The sequence below is a fragment of the Budorcas taxicolor genome, chromosome 4, assembly GCF_023091745.1.
Source record: "Budorcas taxicolor isolate Tak-1 chromosome 4, Takin1.1, whole genome shotgun sequence".
NCBI lineage: Eukaryota > Metazoa > Chordata > Mammalia > Artiodactyla > Bovidae > Budorcas > Budorcas taxicolor.
The window spans coordinates 58,015,520-58,032,536 of NC_068913.1; the positions used below are offsets into that span (position 1 = coordinate 58,015,520).

The 17,017-nt window shown below is 37.8% G+C and overlaps 1 protein-coding gene across 1 annotated transcript in view; it reads right to left on the bottom strand.

Annotated features, from left to right (window-relative positions):
- Positions 1 to 17,017, bottom strand: part of ZNF277 (zinc finger protein 277) — a 141,673-nt gene that overhangs the window by 42,002 nt on the left and 82,654 nt on the right. The window contains exons 3-4 of the mRNA XM_052638994.1: positions 12,665 to 12,753; positions 12,342 to 12,424 (exon numbers count right to left, since the gene is read on the bottom strand). Coding sequence (XP_052494954.1) covers positions 12,342 to 12,424; positions 12,665 to 12,753 — 172 coding nt within the window. The remainder of the gene's footprint in view (positions 1 to 12,341; positions 12,425 to 12,664; positions 12,754 to 17,017) is intronic.

The window sequence follows — 17,017 nt, forward strand, 5'->3', positions numbered from 1 at the left end:
AAAGCCCCTGATACACATATGGAACCCTGAGGAGCCTGTGCTCTTAAATAAGAGTGGGAACATTTGCTACTTCCAAGCACAGCACTGGGGATTCTGGACTGGCACTCCTTTGGGGAACAGACATCAGGGTATGAAGAATGGTGCGTCAGCCATTGCTGGTAATAAAGAAAGCAATCAAAGAAGTCTGCTGCTTACTTCCTATTCTTCATCCCCCGTACCAACCAGAGTAGAGGATTTGAAAACAACATGGACAGGTCTATTTTTTGGTTGAAAACAGGTGACATGGACACTTCATCTGGCTAAAACACACGCCATTTATTCAGCCAAGATTTCTCAAAAGTTAGCTAAACATTTGGTTTTACACTGGGCATTACAACCTGTGACTTCTTCTTGTTCATAATCTCAAATTCAGAATAGGTTTAAATTTTTCCTACCCACTGAAAAGAGACTTTAGTAAATTAACCAGTCAACCTAAGTTTTGAGTATCCACACTGTAACTGGTAGCTAAATCAATGCTCCACAGAAGGCAATTTTTCTTAAATCACTCCAGTCACCCATTTGAATTACTCTAAATATCTTTATGTTCCAGAAGCATTCCAAAGGCATTCATTAGCCTATAGATCCATTTTAAAGGCTTATCTCAGATACAACCATCTCCAAAATCTCTTCCTTTCCCTTCAGAAAAGCCATGAGATTTTAGAGAAGAGCATTCCAAGTAGAATAAATAGTAAGTGGTGCTGGCTGGAGCTTCCTGTATCTGAGGAACAGAGACATGGCCAGTGTGATGGGACACAGTTAGCAAAGAGAGTGGGTGAGGGAAACAGGTACCACCCTTTGAGATCTTGGTAAGGAGGCTGGATTTTTATTTTAAATAAATTTGAAAGTATCAGCAAGTTTTAATACTAGAGTTATGTGAATTGGACACGTGAGTACTCAAAGAGTTACAGTAAAAGCTTATTTTTTTCCTATCATACCCTTTATTTTATCTAACACTCAAAATGAGAAAATTAAAGTATAAAAAGCTCAATAACATTAATAATATAAGGATTAGGGGACAAGTACGTAACAAAGTAAAATGGAAACATGGACAAATTTTATATATGATATTGATGTCCTGTTTCAACCACTTTCAGGACAGAATCTGCCTGTAACTTAAATATTTTAGAAACTCTCTGACCTGGGGTCAAGTAAAAAGCTACTTTTTCCCAAAGAATTGCTCTCTTAAGTGTCAAAAATTGCTAGATAACCTGGGGAAAGACTAACCTGCCTGCCAGAATCTGATGATATAAGCATTAGAATTTATGTTAGCAATGTAACTCATGCAATATACTTAAAAACACATCTCTGCAGGTAGAGGCAGGAATAACAGCATTAAAACAAGGATTATCAAAGATACAATACAGTTTCTTAAATGTAAAAATCCAGTGTTCTCTGCATTTTGAGGTGGTGAAAAGTTAAGTTTATGGCAATATCAAGATGTCTTAAATGAATAAGAAAATGCACGTCAATGATTAAATGAAGACAGTAAAACAAAAAAGCCAGGGAGAAATTTTTTAACTGGATGATGATACACACTCCCCCAAATCCATGAGATCTGATCTGACTAATATCTCACCTTTTTGAAAGATATCAGTACCTCCCACCCTTTTTGAAACTGCAAAGATGAACGCAATAACCATCTGTTTGCTACACAGGACACACTGTCAGTATTTTTCTCCTACTTTGAATCTCCATGAGGTGGCTTTTGAAGAGTAAGGAAGAGACAGGATAGTGAGAACATCTTTAAAAAACTAACAAGAAGAGAAAAAAAATTATACAGCTTTAACCATTTACATGGAATAGATCATCACAATGAAAAAAAGAGAAGTTGAACTATAGAACAAAAAATTGCAAGAGTTAAACATATGAGACCTAGAAAAGCCCTATTTTTTCTTAATTAATTAAATCGCTTAAAAATTCAAGACTTTATTTCTTATTGTATATACTACTTGGATTACCTACATTTCTTAATGAAACTTTTGTTTAAAAGATTTTTAATTAATTTGTTACAATATTGTTTCTGTTTTATGTTCTGGATTTTTGGCCATGAGGTATATGGGATCTTAGCTGCCTAACTAGGGGATGAACCCAGACCCTCTGCATTGGAAGCCACTGGACTGCCAGGGAAGTTTCTTAATTTCTATTTGTATTAAAGATACCAGGGACTCTATCCTACCTAGGCAAGAAAAGACAGACTTTAAAAAATTGAAAGGTGCTATGGAGACTGTGAAATACTTACTTGCCTTTTACACTAAAGAAGAGAGAGGCTATCAGCATGAATCAGTATTGCATTATCTACCTAAGAAAGTATCTTACTGGCTAAACTTAGAGTCAGGTATAACCTATGTTTCTATAAAGATAGAAGAAATTTGAAAAACAAATTATCTTCGAGTTTTAAAAGAAAATATAAGTGGCTTTGTGCTCGTGCTCAGTCACTTCAGTCGTGTCTGACTCTTTTCGACCTTTCGGCCTGTAGCCCACCAGGCTCCTCTGTCCATGGGAATCTCCAGGTAAGAATACTAGAGTGGATTGCCATGGCTTCCTCCAGGGATCTTCCTGACCTAGGGACTGAACTTGAGTCTCCTGCATTGCAGGCAGATTCTTTACTGCTGGGCCACGGGGGAAGGCCATAAGTAGCTTACGCTGAAAGAGATTAGAATTTCTATTTACCACTGACCTAAGATAACAAGAAATTAGATGAAAAAAAAAAATCTTAGCAATGGAAACAGAATACTACTATTTATTTCCCTGTTCATCCATTTTTATTAATTCTAAAAACTGTCTATTTTGAAAATGTTACATTTGCTTATAGAAGGAAGTTCCAATTTGATAAAGGATCCTGGTAAAGAATGGTGCTTGGGGTTGGATAACAGGAGCTTGAGCTCTTTCATTTCTACTTAGTACAGAACAGAACTGAGGCCATGAGCACATCTCCTCCTATCCTGAAACTTGTTTTTCCATCTAAACAGAGACAATGGTATTGCCTTAGTGATCTCACAGAGCCAATGTATATACAAATTGCCATGTAAATTTTAAGTTCTTGTTGAAGTTCAAAGTGGTAAACTTTAGGATTCAGTTTAGTGTTGTTTCAGACTGTGCTTATATTTGTTTCCTAAATGAAAACATTAACTAAAATGAAGGTTAATATCACTCAAAGGTCACTCAAGCTAACTTCATCTCTGTTGCAGTGTTAGTAATAATGTTATAGTCAATGGGAAACATCTCATATTTGGGAAAGTTACTCTAGATGCAATTATAAAATTTATGCTACAAAGCTAGGAATTATGCAAGAAAGATATAAATATATTTTAAAGTCACTGATATAATAATTTGATCCTTTATTAAAAATTTCTGAAATCTATAAAGAAAAGTGGCACAAGGGAGAAAAATTTTAGTGGGGATATATAATTTCATTTTGCTGTTTTACTATGGGGTGGGGGAGTGGGATATATGAAATAGCATTAAAAACAACCACAACAAAAAACCATTTCTCTCCAGAGGAACAAATTGTTATATAGATTAAATTTTTCATAAAATATTTATAGTTGTCATGAATGACCTCTCAGGCTGACATTTATAATAGTGACATACACACACAAAAAACCCACTTTGATGCAGCTAAATGGATGTTTCCCCTCATCCCAATTTAATTAAAAGTTATATCTTGCCCTGAGAACTTATGAGTGTCATTTATCTTCTACTGTGGGCAAATGTAAAAATACTAGTATTATTTTTTTTTATGCTTAAGTGAAAAGTGTATGCCATGATTAAGTATGTCTGCCTCAGCTATTTTATCTCTCTTCCTTTAATCCAGGAGATCTGGCTATATGGCACTATAGAAATACCACACCAATACTTGAGGATCAAATTTAAGTTAATACTTTATGAACAAGGCTCAGAGAAAATACAAAACTGAACCTGACAGTCTCAACCATTAAAGAGGCATCTAATCCAGTAGGGAAGAAAGGTTTTTAAATAACTGTAATTGAAAAGCCAAGTTAAATACTGTTATTAATAGAGTTTAGAAAAGGTTATTAATTCTGACTGGCAGCATCAGGAAGTTTTTGTGGAAAGTGTGGTATTTGAGCAATGTCTTGAGGGGTATGTTATTTACACAGGTGGGGTTGGAATTCCTGACTGATGAAGCATATTCCTGAAAGCACCTAACATACAAGTAACTGTGAGATACGGAGTGTTTTCCTTAGAGTGCAGTCTCTAAAAGAGTAGGGGCTGTGGCTTATCTCACCCACTGCTATATCAACAGCATTTGGAACAGTGTCTGGTGCAAGATAAATATTAAATAAATGAATGAATAAACTGGACCCTGGGTAAGTGAAAGAAAAAAAAATTGGAGAAAGATACTGGAAATGTAGTTTGAGCCCAGAAAAGCTTAAGAATATGTAGGTGAAAAAGACCACTGCAAGTTTTAGGAGGATAAAGTGATCTACTACGTGTTTTAATATTAAACTTCTAAAGGCAATGCCAATTGATTAGACAGGTGATTCCATTTACAAGGTAACATAAAAGGCACCAGGAGCACAAAGAAAAGTATGGATACAGGACTGAGAGTTGGAACTGACAGGACTTGACAAATGACTGAGGTATGCAAACGAGTTAAAGATAATTTCAGAAATTTCCAAACTGAGTGACCAGGGAAATGGTGGTGCTATTATGTAAGAAGAGGAAAACAACCAAACTGCAAATTCTGGTTCAGAAAAAAAGAAAGTCAGTTTTAGGCACATTAAAATTAAGGTGCCATTGATTCATATGGAAAAGTTCAACATATTGGAAGTTAGGATTGGCATTTAGAGGTAAACCAGCAAGAAAGCTGGAGATGAACCCAATCAATGGATATTGACTCTGACTGCCTATTTCTGTGGCAGCATCAAATTTAAGCCATCAGCATAGCTTATAAATACCATAGCATGGTATTTATAAGCGTGCATACAGGGACCTTGGAAAACTTACCTATTTAAAACAAAAGAGGGGAAAGGATTACTGGAAGAGATTAAGATAGAATGATGAGATTAAGGGAATATTTTTAAAGAAGGAAGCTAAAGGGATGAAGGGGTACAAGCTATTCAAACCCTCAAGAATCTTTCCTAATTCTGTCATTCTCCCTTCAGAGTGCACATGAAAAAGTTCAAATAAGTGTCAAGTAGGAGTCAAGCTCTTAAAAAAAAAACAAAACCAAACCTAGGAACACAGACAAATCTTATAAATGTCACAAGGAACCAGTGAGGTCAAGAAGCAAATGGAAAAAAGTAGATCATTTAGACTCTATATACCTCTGCTACTTGTTCAGAAACAATTTTTTTTTAAATGAAGTTTATAAAAAATACATGAACTTAGCTCAAACTACCACACAATTGCACTCATCTCACACACTAGTAAAGTAATGCTCAAAATTCTCCAACCCAGGATTCAGCAATACGTGAACCGTGAACTTCCTGATGTTCAAGCTGGTTTTAGAAAAGGCAGAGGAACCAGAGAACAAATTGCCAACATCCGCTGGATCATGGAAAAAGCAAGAGAGTTCCAGAAAAACATCTATTTCTGCTTTATTGACTATGCCAAAGCCTTTGACTGTGTGGATCACAATAAACTGTGGAAAATTCTGAAAGAGATGGGAATACCAGACCACCTGACCTGCCTCTTGAGAAACCTATACAGGTCAGGAAGCAACAGTTAGAATCGGACATGGAACAACAGACTGGTTCCAAATAGGAAAAGGAGTACGTCAAGGCTGTATATTGTCACCCTGCTTATTTAACTTATATGCAGAGTACATTATGAGAAACGCTGGACTGGAAGAAGCACAAGCTGGAATCAAGATTGCCGGGAGAAATATCAATCACCTCAGATATGCAGATGACACCACCCTTATGGCAGAAAGTGAAGAAGAACTAAAAAGCCTCTTGATGAAAGTGAAAGTAGAGAGTGAAAAAGTTGGCTTAAAGCTCAACATTCAGAAAACGAAGATCATGGCATCTGGTCCCATCACTTCATGGGAAATAGATGGGGAAACAGTAGAAACAGTGTCAGACTTTATTTTGGGGGGCTCCAAAATCACTGCAGATGGTGCCTGCAGCCATGAAATTAAAAGACGCTTATTCCTTGGAAGGAATGACCAACCTAGATAGCATATTGAAAAGAAGAGACATTACTTTGTCAACAAAGGTACGTCTAATCAAGGCTATGGTTCTTCCAGTGGTCATGTATGGATGTGAGAGCTGGACTGTGAAGAAAGCTGAGCGCCGAAGAATTGATGCTTTTGAACTGTGGTGTTGGAGAAGACTCTTGAGAGTCCCTTGGACTGCAAGGAGATCCAACCAGTCCATTCTAAAGATCAGTCCTGGGTATTCTTTGGAAGGAATGATGCTAAAGCTGAAACTCCAGTACTTTGGCCACCTCATACGAAGAGTTGACTCATTGGAAAAGACTCTCATGCTGGGAGGGATTAAGGGTAGGAGGAGAAGGGGACGACAGAGGATGAAATGGCTGGATGGCATCACCAACTCAATGGACGTGAGTCTGAGTGAATTCCGGGAGTTGGTGATGGACAGGGAGGCCTGGCGTGCTGCGATTCATGGGGTCGCAAAGAGTCAGGCACGACTGAGCGACTGAACTGAACTGAACTGAACTGAACTGAGTACTACTGAAGGATATCTAAATACAAGACATAATTCCTGCCTCAAAGAAATTACAAAGCCATTTTGAACTAAGAGCAAATCATACAAAGGTATTTACACTAAATCCTTTCTTTAGTGTTCCAAATGAGAGAGCAAAGATGAACGATAACAATGCAAGTCATCACTAATGCAAATCAGGAGGGCAAATGCCACTCTGGTTTGAGGGTCTTCTCTCACGGACTTGAGACCCTACTGACATTGAGTTGAGATCATTCAAATACAGAATGGATTATATACCCATTACCATAAAGCAAGTTAATGGGTTTAAATGATAACCCTGTATGCGAGACAGCAAAAGAGACACAGATGTATATTACAGTCTTTTGGACTCTGTGGGGGAGGGAGAGGGTGGGATGATTTGGGAGAATGGCATTGAAACATGTATAATATCATATAAGAAACGAGTTTCCAGTGTAGGTTCGATGCAGGATACAGGATGTTTGGGGCTGGTGCCTGGGATGACCCAGAGAGATGGTATGGGGAGGGAGGTGTGGGGGGGGGGGGTTCCGGATTGGGAACACGTGTACACGTGTGGCAGATTCATGTTGAGGTATGGCAAAACCAATACAGTATTGTAAAGTAAAATAAAGTAAAAAAAAAAAAACCCAAAACAAAAAACTACATTTCAGTGCCTTTCAGGTATAGTATACCAATGCACAGTATTTAAAGTGGTTGAAAAAGTGCTTGTCTTTTAACATCCTTACCACCATTTACTGTTACTCTTCTCAAATCTTGTTAACTTGATAGAAGGAAAAAGGTGTATTATTGCTTTGGTTGAAAGTTTTCATTTGATCATTTGGGTTTCTTTGTGGAAATGTCTGTTACTGATTTGTAGAGCTTGTTATATCTAAAAGACATCCTGTTGTCACTGCCAGTTCCCAAAGTGACAGACTTTATTTTCATGGGCTCCAAAATCACTGCAGATGGTAACTGCAGCCATGGAATTAAAAGACACTTGCTCCTTGGAAGAAAAGTTATGACAAACCTAGAAAGAGTATTAAAAAGCAGAGACATCACTTTGCCAACAAAGGTCTATATAGTCAAGCTATGGTTTTTCCAGTGGTCACATACGGATGTGAGAGCTAGACCATAGAAAAGGTTGAGCGCCAAAGAACTGATGCTTTCAAACTGTGGTGCTAGACTATACTCTTGAGAATCCCTTGGTCAGCAAGGGGATCAAACCAGTCAATCCTAAAGGAAATCAACACTGAATATTTATGGGAAGGATTGATGCTGAAAGTGAAGTTCCAATATTTTGGCCACCTGATGCAAAGAGTCAACTCACTGAAAAGACCCTGATGCTGGGAAAGACTGATGGTAGAAGGAAAAGGGGGCAACAGTATGAGATGGTTGGATGGCATCACTGACTCAATGGACATGAGTCTGAGCAAACTCCAGGAGACAGTGAAGGACACAGAAGCCTGATGTGTTGTGGTCCATGGAGTTGCAAAGAGTCAGACATGATGGAGTGACTGAACAACAACAGTATAGATCCACATGCATTTTCCTTCTTTTTCTACAGCTCTTCAAATACCCAAATCAATCTCACTGTTAAGACACAATATTATTGTATTTTTTTCTTTTTTTGGCTACACTGACGCTGTGAGGCATGTGGGACCCTTAGTTCCCCCACCAGGGATCAAACCCATGCCCCCTGCATAGGGAGCATGAAGTCTTAACCACTGGAGCTCCAGGGAAGTGCCAATATTATTGTTATTTGTACTACAGGCAACATTTACTGAGCGCTTTCTACCTAACAGCTACTGTAGTAAGTATATTACATGTATTATCTCACTTAATCTTCACAAGCCCTATGTTCTATCATTATCTCCATTCCTGAGATAACCCATTTGCCTTTATTTCTCTAGATTCTACACTGTCTTATGACATGAATTACACCTTGTATAAACATCTAGTTAGGTTGGAATTCAGTGAATACGCAAGTATGTATGAACAGACTTCATCATTTTTTCCTTTTAAGCTGCCATAATGCTCACTTTCATCAAATTTACCACTTTGTCAGAGTATAAAGTTGCTAAAAAGAAGGGATGTTGTCATTTGTCATAAGAAATATGTATTTGGCTTTAGTCTCCATTTCTGGCACTTGGCTCCTAAAATGCTGGGAATTTCTTAAGTGTTAAGAGCCACAGTGTTTCTTGTTATGTTAATGAACTGACTTTTGGAGAGCACATAGGCAACTTAAGGATGAAGGCCTACCATGTGATTTTGAAGGTTGGAACTTCATAGTCCTCAATGGCCAATGATTTAATCAATCACACCAAGTATTTAATGAGGTTTTTTATAAAAACCCAAGCACTACCTGGGAAGTCTACCATAAAAACCCAAAAGGACATGGTTCAGAGAGCCTCCAGGCTAATGAATCAGAACATGTCTACATGCTGCCTTGCACGTGTGCATGCTCGGTCGCTCAGTCATGTCCAGTATTTTGCCACCACAAGGACTGTAGCCCATCAGGCTCCTCTGTCCATGAGATTTTCCTGGCCAGAATACAAGCACGAGTTGCCATTTTCTCCAGGGCATCTTCTTGACCCAAGGATTGAACTCACATCTCCAGAAATGCAGGCAGATTCTTTATCACTGAGCCACCTGGACATGCTGCCTCGGTGGGCCTCAGATTTCATAGGGACAGAGCTTCTTTGGTATCTCACCCTAAGTATCTTTTCATCTGGATGTCAGTCCACATTCATTAGCATGCTTTGTATCATTACCAGTAACCTAGTGAATAAACTAGCTTCCTGAGTTCTGTGAACCAAAACCAAGGAAGGTGGGTGGTGGTGAGAGCCATTTTATAGAGGTTTATAGTCAGCTGGTCAGAAGTACAGGGAACAACCTCGATTTGTGAATGGTATATGAAGTAGATAAATAAAGAATGTTCAAACCACTGTACAATTACAGTCATTTCACATGCTAGCAAAGGAATGCTCAAAATTCTCCAAGCTAGGCTTCAACAGTATGTGAACTGAGAACTCCTAGATGTTCAAGCTGGATTGAGAAAAGGCAGAGAGAGGAAGCAGAGATCAAATTTCCAGTATCTGTTGTATCATAGAAAAAGCAACAGAATTCCAGAAAAACATCTACTTCTGCTTCACTTACTATGCTAAAGCCTTTGACTGTGTGGATCACAATAAACTGTGGAAAATTCTGAAAGAGAGGGGAATACCAGACCACCTGATCTGCCTCCTGAGAAACTTGTATACAGGTCAAGTTTAGAATCAGACATGGAACAACAGACTGGTCCCAAATAGGAAAAGGAGTACGTCAAGGCTGTATATTGTCACCTTGCTTATTTAACTTAAATGCAGAGCACATCATGAGAAATGTTGGGCTGGTTGAAACACAAGCTGGAATCAAGACTGCCAGGAGAAATACCAGAAAATCTCAGATATGCAGATGACATAACTCTTATGGCAGAAAACAAAGAAGAATTTAAGAGCCTGTTGATGAAAGTGAAAGAGGAGAGTGAAAAAGCTGGCTTAAAACTCAACATTTAAAAACTGAAGATCATGGCATCTGGTCCCATCACTTCACAGCAAACAAATGGGGAAACAATGGCAACAGTGACAGATTTTATTTTCTTGGGCTCCAAAATCACTGCAGATAGGGACTGCAGCCATGAAATTAAAAGACACTTGCTTCCTGGAAGAAAAGCTATGACAAACCTAGAGAACATACTAAACAAGCAGAGACATTCCTTTGCCAACAAAGGTCCATCTAGTCAAGGCTACGGTTTTTCCAGCAGTCATGTATGGATGTGAGAGTTAGACCATAAAGAAAGCTGAGCACTGAAGAATTGATACTTTTAAACTGTGGTATTGGAGAAGACTATAGAGTCCTTTGGACAGCAAGGAGATCAAACCAGTCAATCCTGAAGGAAATCAACCCTGAATATTCATTGGAAGGACTCATGCTGCAGCTGAAGCTCCAATACTTTGGCTACCTGATGTGAAGAGCTGATTCTTTGGAGAAGACCCTGATGCTGGGAAAGACAGAAGGCAGAAGGAGAAGTGGGCGCCAGAGGATAAGATGGTTGGATGGCATCACCGATTCAATGGATATGAGTTCAAGCAAGCTCGGGGAGATGGTGAAGGACAGGGAAGCCTGGTGTGCTGCAGTCCATGGGGTTGCAAAGCGCCAACTGAAGGACAGACCAACATATGAAGTGGATGTCAGTCTTGCAGGTCTGAGCCCTTAACCTGTGGCATCTAATGCTGTCTTTGGATAGACAATGTCAGGATTGAGTTGTGCTGTATCAACAGAATATCCAGGTGGTGTCAGAGAATTGCTTGGTGGTGTGAGGAAAGAGCCCATATGCTGAAAGCTGGTGTCAGAATCTTAAAAGGTTATCTCAATTTTATAGATGCACATATTTCTGGAAACTTGAATCTATCTACAGGCATACAGTAAAGATTCTGTGTACTGAGTAACCACCGAAGTAGTACCGTTTAAGTTCTTATAAAAAAAACCTATAGGTGTACTAGGATTATGATAGCTGATTATTCTTGATTAAGACCACTATAAGAGTGAAAAAATTCATGGAAATAAAAAATCATGAGTAAGTACTACCAAACAAAATTCATATAATGATAGCAACTTAATCCTGATTCTGCAGATTTCTTATATATTACAATAAGGAAAGAAGAGAAGTCCTCTTTCTTCATTGGGTTTGTTGCTACAGGGAAAGCATAATTTTTCTTATATATAGATCAATATCCAACAATACCATCTCTGCCTATGGGAGAAATAAACAGCTGTGATGTTTACAAAATGTAATGTGCTTCAGGGGACTTTCTCAAATCTTATGACTTTAGTAGACAGAAATTATTTTCCTCTTAGATCTCTTGAGGATTTAGCAGAAATACTGAAATCATAACTTTCTCTTACAACATATCTAGCCAAGTCCAAAGATACAGGGTACACTTCAGTAAATACTAAAAAAAGAAAAGAAAAGAGCCAGTCATTTTCAAGTAATAGTTGAGATTTATTGACAAATAATGGAAAATTGGATACTTTTAAATAAAATTAGTAACTTCAAAAAATTAACTAATTTCTATTCAACTTCTGAAAATGAAAATTTTCACAATTGTATATGCTGTTATCTTTTGAAAAGATACTGAGATTTTCAAATTGGTGTACTTATTGTTAAGGTTGAAAATGAGAAAGGGTATTACCATCAAACTATATGCTTAATTCATAAAGAGGAATAAAAGAAGTGCTCTTGCATAGCACATTCCAGTGGGAGAAAAAAGTTAATCAATTCAACTCAATTTTAGCTGAGGGCATTTTTCCACGACTGCTGAACCCTAGCATGTGTCAGGGAACTAAAATTACACTAAAATGTGTAAGCTCTGTTGTTATTTTAGAGATAATCCAGGAAGCAAAACAAAGCCAAAAATTTTCTCTGCATTTTTAACATGAAATGCTTTAATCTTCAATCAAGTGTGTACTTTTTCTGTTTTAAGATCTTTATGCATTATCTTCTGTTTTGTGTATGTTTGAAAGTTTCCAGAATAAAAACAGAAAGAACAATAACAAAAATGATTCTGTATTTCAACATACTGTTCATTGTTTAAAATAATTCTTACTACTTACCAGTCTCTGCTTTTGAAGTTCTTCTCTAAGAATTCTATCTTCTGGTAAAACATCACATAACAAGAAATAATTGTCTTGTTCTTCTGTTGAGATATGAGAAAAATAAGTGAGGAATGTTATTTTTTACTTAAAAACATTTTTTTATTTCTTAAAAAAATCTCTTCTGGTATATAGTTCTATTTTAGCTTCATTGAAGTTATTAGAAAATATAAACAGAACAATTTAATTTTAGCTATTATTTTAGAGAATTACAACTAAAGAAAGATTATTCATTTGAATTTTTGGATTGCAGGGGAAAGATGGTAGTCAAGATGTACACTTACCAGATGGAGCTGCAGAATTGATTCTTATCACACTACAAAAATCTGTAATGGGCTGTTCAGTGAACCTTTTCCTCCAATATAAAATGTACCTTAGAACAATCATAAAGAAAGAACAGTGAGAAGATGCAATGAACTACTTACTTGAGAATGACAGGATTTTATAAGAACATTTAATTTTCTTAAAGCAACAAATCAAATGTTGACTGAAAACTGCTAGAAAAATTTGCAAACAGAAAGGCAGCAGAGCACTGCAGAACCATGAATTATTTAATGAAATAACATTACCCTGTAAGGGCATGAAAATGATTACATTTTACCATCCGCAAATTCAATAAACAGATATATGGGAAAACTAAAATGAATTATTTTTATGTAATAATGAAGTTTTTTTGAAAATCACATCTGTGTTTATGTGAATTTAAAATGCAACAGTGATTAAAAAGGCTTCATCACACGTTTTCCAATAAATTGAAAGTTAGGTGTTTACCTTATACATCAAAAGAAGAGATCATGACGACAATGCAACAAAAGGCCTGTCTAAATTCAATATCTATATAACAAGATAGAACAATTCCATATTGCCCATGCTGTATCTGAAAGGAGGGAGATTTAGCTTTTAGAAAAATAGCCAAGCTTACAATTCCTGTATCTAATGAGCTGAGTTAGAAGGACACTGGCTAAATTTAAAAGCAAAGCATAATACTCAGACCTGTGTCATTTGATGAAAGAGGGAGAAAGATGACAGGATTCAACAAACTGTTCATCTTTGCATTTACCTAAAAAGATTTACACTGACAACTGCAATCCCATTTATCAAATTATACCAAGAAGAGAATGTGATCTCCTTCATGGAGGAGAAAGGAGATGGAAACGTTGACTACATAGTAGACAAGTGATCAGAATACATGGTCGATGGAAAAAAAAGAACCTTACAACAAGGAACCAAAACCCGAGAAAGAGATGGAACTTAGTGAAACAGATAAAGTACACAGAAAGAATACATTTAAATGGCCTGATACACCACCAAGCAGTGTTCTGCATATAGCAGGTCCACGCTAAATGTTTTAAAGAGATAGAAGAGTATCTCAAGATTCCTCTAAGGTTCTCTAAGTAGCCTCCAACCTCCAGTACTTCAGCTCTTCTTATTCTCTCCTTAATTTCCCAAACCTACAGTCCCCTATAGAAAGGACATACATTACATATTAGGGAAAAAAAAATGTGCTGGGAGAGAGGTCTGAGAGAAAGAGAGAACCAGGACATGAGCTTATATAAAATATAAATGGATGACAACACCATGTATAGAATATACATGTAAAAGAAGTAAAAGAATAATGTGTAACAATGGAACCACATGCTTTAGTTCATTCTTCTCATGTATAACCATGCTGTCAACCTGGATGGTAAGAAGGGGGAGAACCCTTTCCTTATAAAACAGTGCTAGACCTTATTTTAAGAGATCTGAAAATGATGTATCTTAGACTCCAGCTCACCCTCAAACCATAAATAGTATAAATAATGAACTACAACTCTATGGATAGCTGACTGGCTTCCACATTAGAAGTATCAGGGCAGAAAGCATTTCAGATCCATCAAAGTATACAGAAAGAGGAAAAGCTCCTATAAAAGGTTGACTTGTTATTTCCTTTGCCATCCTGGCCAGCTTCAGCAACCTTTCACTTCCCAGTTATCCTACACAGTTACTCTCATTCTCCTCCTTTCCATTTCCCACTAGTTGCTTTTTTTCCCCTCTCCAGGGGAAAGAGAAATAAAAGGCAAGAGAAGAATTAAGAGAATAAAAATGACATTCCCAGACACTTTTCTTATTCTTCCCTTAGCATATTTTCTGTTGCAGAGTGGTGACATGGATGAAGCACCACAAGAGAATGTCCATTAGAGATGTCAGGAATAGAAGATAGATCGTTCTTCCAAATTGAAATACACAGACATCTATTTTCATGACTAATCAAATTCATACAGGACCAGGTGCTGAGATAACTGACTTAAAAAAACAGAAGAGTCACATTTTATCTGGAGCTCCCTCATGGCTACCACTAGAATACATCAAGGAGAGGTTCATCACTCCTGATTACTATTCCACTGAAGTGGGTGATATCCTTTGGGGAAAACCGAATAGTCACCAGCCCATTAGCCTACAGTTTGTTAAAAGGCAATGATAACTGCATGAAGCAGATGACCAGATAAGAGCAGATACTAATGATGAGACTGTCCTGTGAACTGTCATTGACCAATTCTGTAACAGAGTCAACACAGTAAGAGTCTCTTACCTGCACAAATAGTGAGCTAGAAGTAGTTTAGCTTTTCAAATTAAACCTATAGTCAAACCCTCACAGTTGATGTTTCATTAACTGATTACACCAGCCCCACAGGCAGCAGTGAATAGAGAAGCAGGGCCTTTGCCTTTAGAGATATGAATCTGAATTGAAAGGTTTTTAAAACTTCTGAAACTTGGCTTACTCATTTGCAAAATGGATTGTTGATAATTAAAAAGGACGATACATGTAAAGCAGCACCCACCATTCTGGGTGTTCAATAAATGGCAGCTATTATTATAAGGAAAAATAACATATTTAGCTAAAACTAGAGTAATAAAGAATTTGTTTTTCCAAACAAATCCTGGCATCCAAAACAACAACAAATACAATGAAAACGTTTCATCAAACGTGTAATGAGCAAGTTACAACAGCTGTATTAGTAGTGTCAGAAGGCACACACAGGTGCCTAAGGTGGGGGAAGAGCAGAGTGATCAGAGGATGAGAACTATGAGCAGCTGCTGTTACTGAGACCCTGCCTGCCCAAGGTCACACAATCGTGACCTTTCAAATTGGGATCTGTTGTCTCCAAATCTTAAGTCTTCTACAACATCATGTCTCTCGTGTCACTTGAGGGCCAAACTACATAAGAACCTCAAAACAAGAAAGAAGCAGGAGAAAGCCTTTAGGATTATATTAATAGTTGTAAAGGATAGTTGAAGAGTTTCCTCAGAGACCATGGAGAGACTTAACTTCCTTACAGCCCATGGAAAACAGTTTTTGACAGGGCAAAACCAAAGTACAGAAATGAAGACTGAAGGGAGAGGGAAGGTCTTCCCTTTCTGAAAAGCATACTACCTAAAAGCAGCTCTTAATCTGAACTGCTCCTAACCTCCTGTGTAGGTATTGAAAGCTGACATCGGCTGTTTGGGGCTGTGGAATTGGAACTGCTTGACTAGGCAAGAGAGACTCTGAAATGAAGTGAAAGTCACTCAGCCGTGTCTGACTCCTTGTGACCCCACGGACTGTAGCCCGCCAGGCTCCTCTGGCCAAGAGATTCTCCAGGCAAGAATACTGGAGTGAGCTGCCATTTCCTTCTCCAGCGGATCTTCCGAACCCAGGGATTGAACCCAGGTTTCCTGCACTGCAGGCAGATTCTTTACCCACTGAGTCACCAGGGAGGACCCCGAGAGAGAGACCCTACAGCGGCACTAATTCTTCTGAAGTCCTGATTCCAAAAATCAATGGCTCCGAGTCTCCAAGGACTTCCATGTTCACTCCTATTCTCCATGGTCTTTTAAGAGACGGTTCGTGTCACATATGTGTTTTGTATCACTGTTTACCTCAATGTGGTAGGCACGAGGGGCATGATAACTAACAGCTGACAAAATCATGGCGAGAGCCTGTCTGACAGAACCTCAGCTATGCTCCTCAAATTGTTAAGGCTTCCCATGGGGTGAAGGGAGAGAAAATGTTGTTATATGCTCACAGTCTAGAGGCCTTTACATTCATTAAAAGTTATTTTATCGCTCCATGAACAAGTAGTTGTGAATTCTGGAAAAGATGTTTTTTAGACACCATCTCTAGGAACATCTCTGAGATGTCGTTAGGCAGTTTCTGAGGAAAAGAGGAAAATGCAGGTAAGACGTCAGTCCAATAGACACAAAGTTGTCATTTGAGTCGTCTCCTCCTGACCAAAGGCTGGGTGACACCAACATCAAATGAAAACAATCATGCTACAAAAGCGAAATATTATCGTAACTACCATATATGTTAAATACATTATCATACCTTATGGTATACTAAATGAATAGATCTGAACTAAAACAAAATTTTGACCTAAGTCTAGATTTAAGATGCATCACAGTTATCACATAATAGTACTTTTAGTTTACCACACAATTAGGAAGTGTCAATATATCCATTTTCCTGTGGTTGGTACAAACATTCAGATAAATTGTATTCAACCGAGAGATGTCTTAAAGATAGCAGATGTTCAACACATGCATTTCTGGCATTTTCCTACCCACTAAAACTTATTGTTCCATGTTAAGAAATCATTTAGTACTTCTTCATTTTTTCC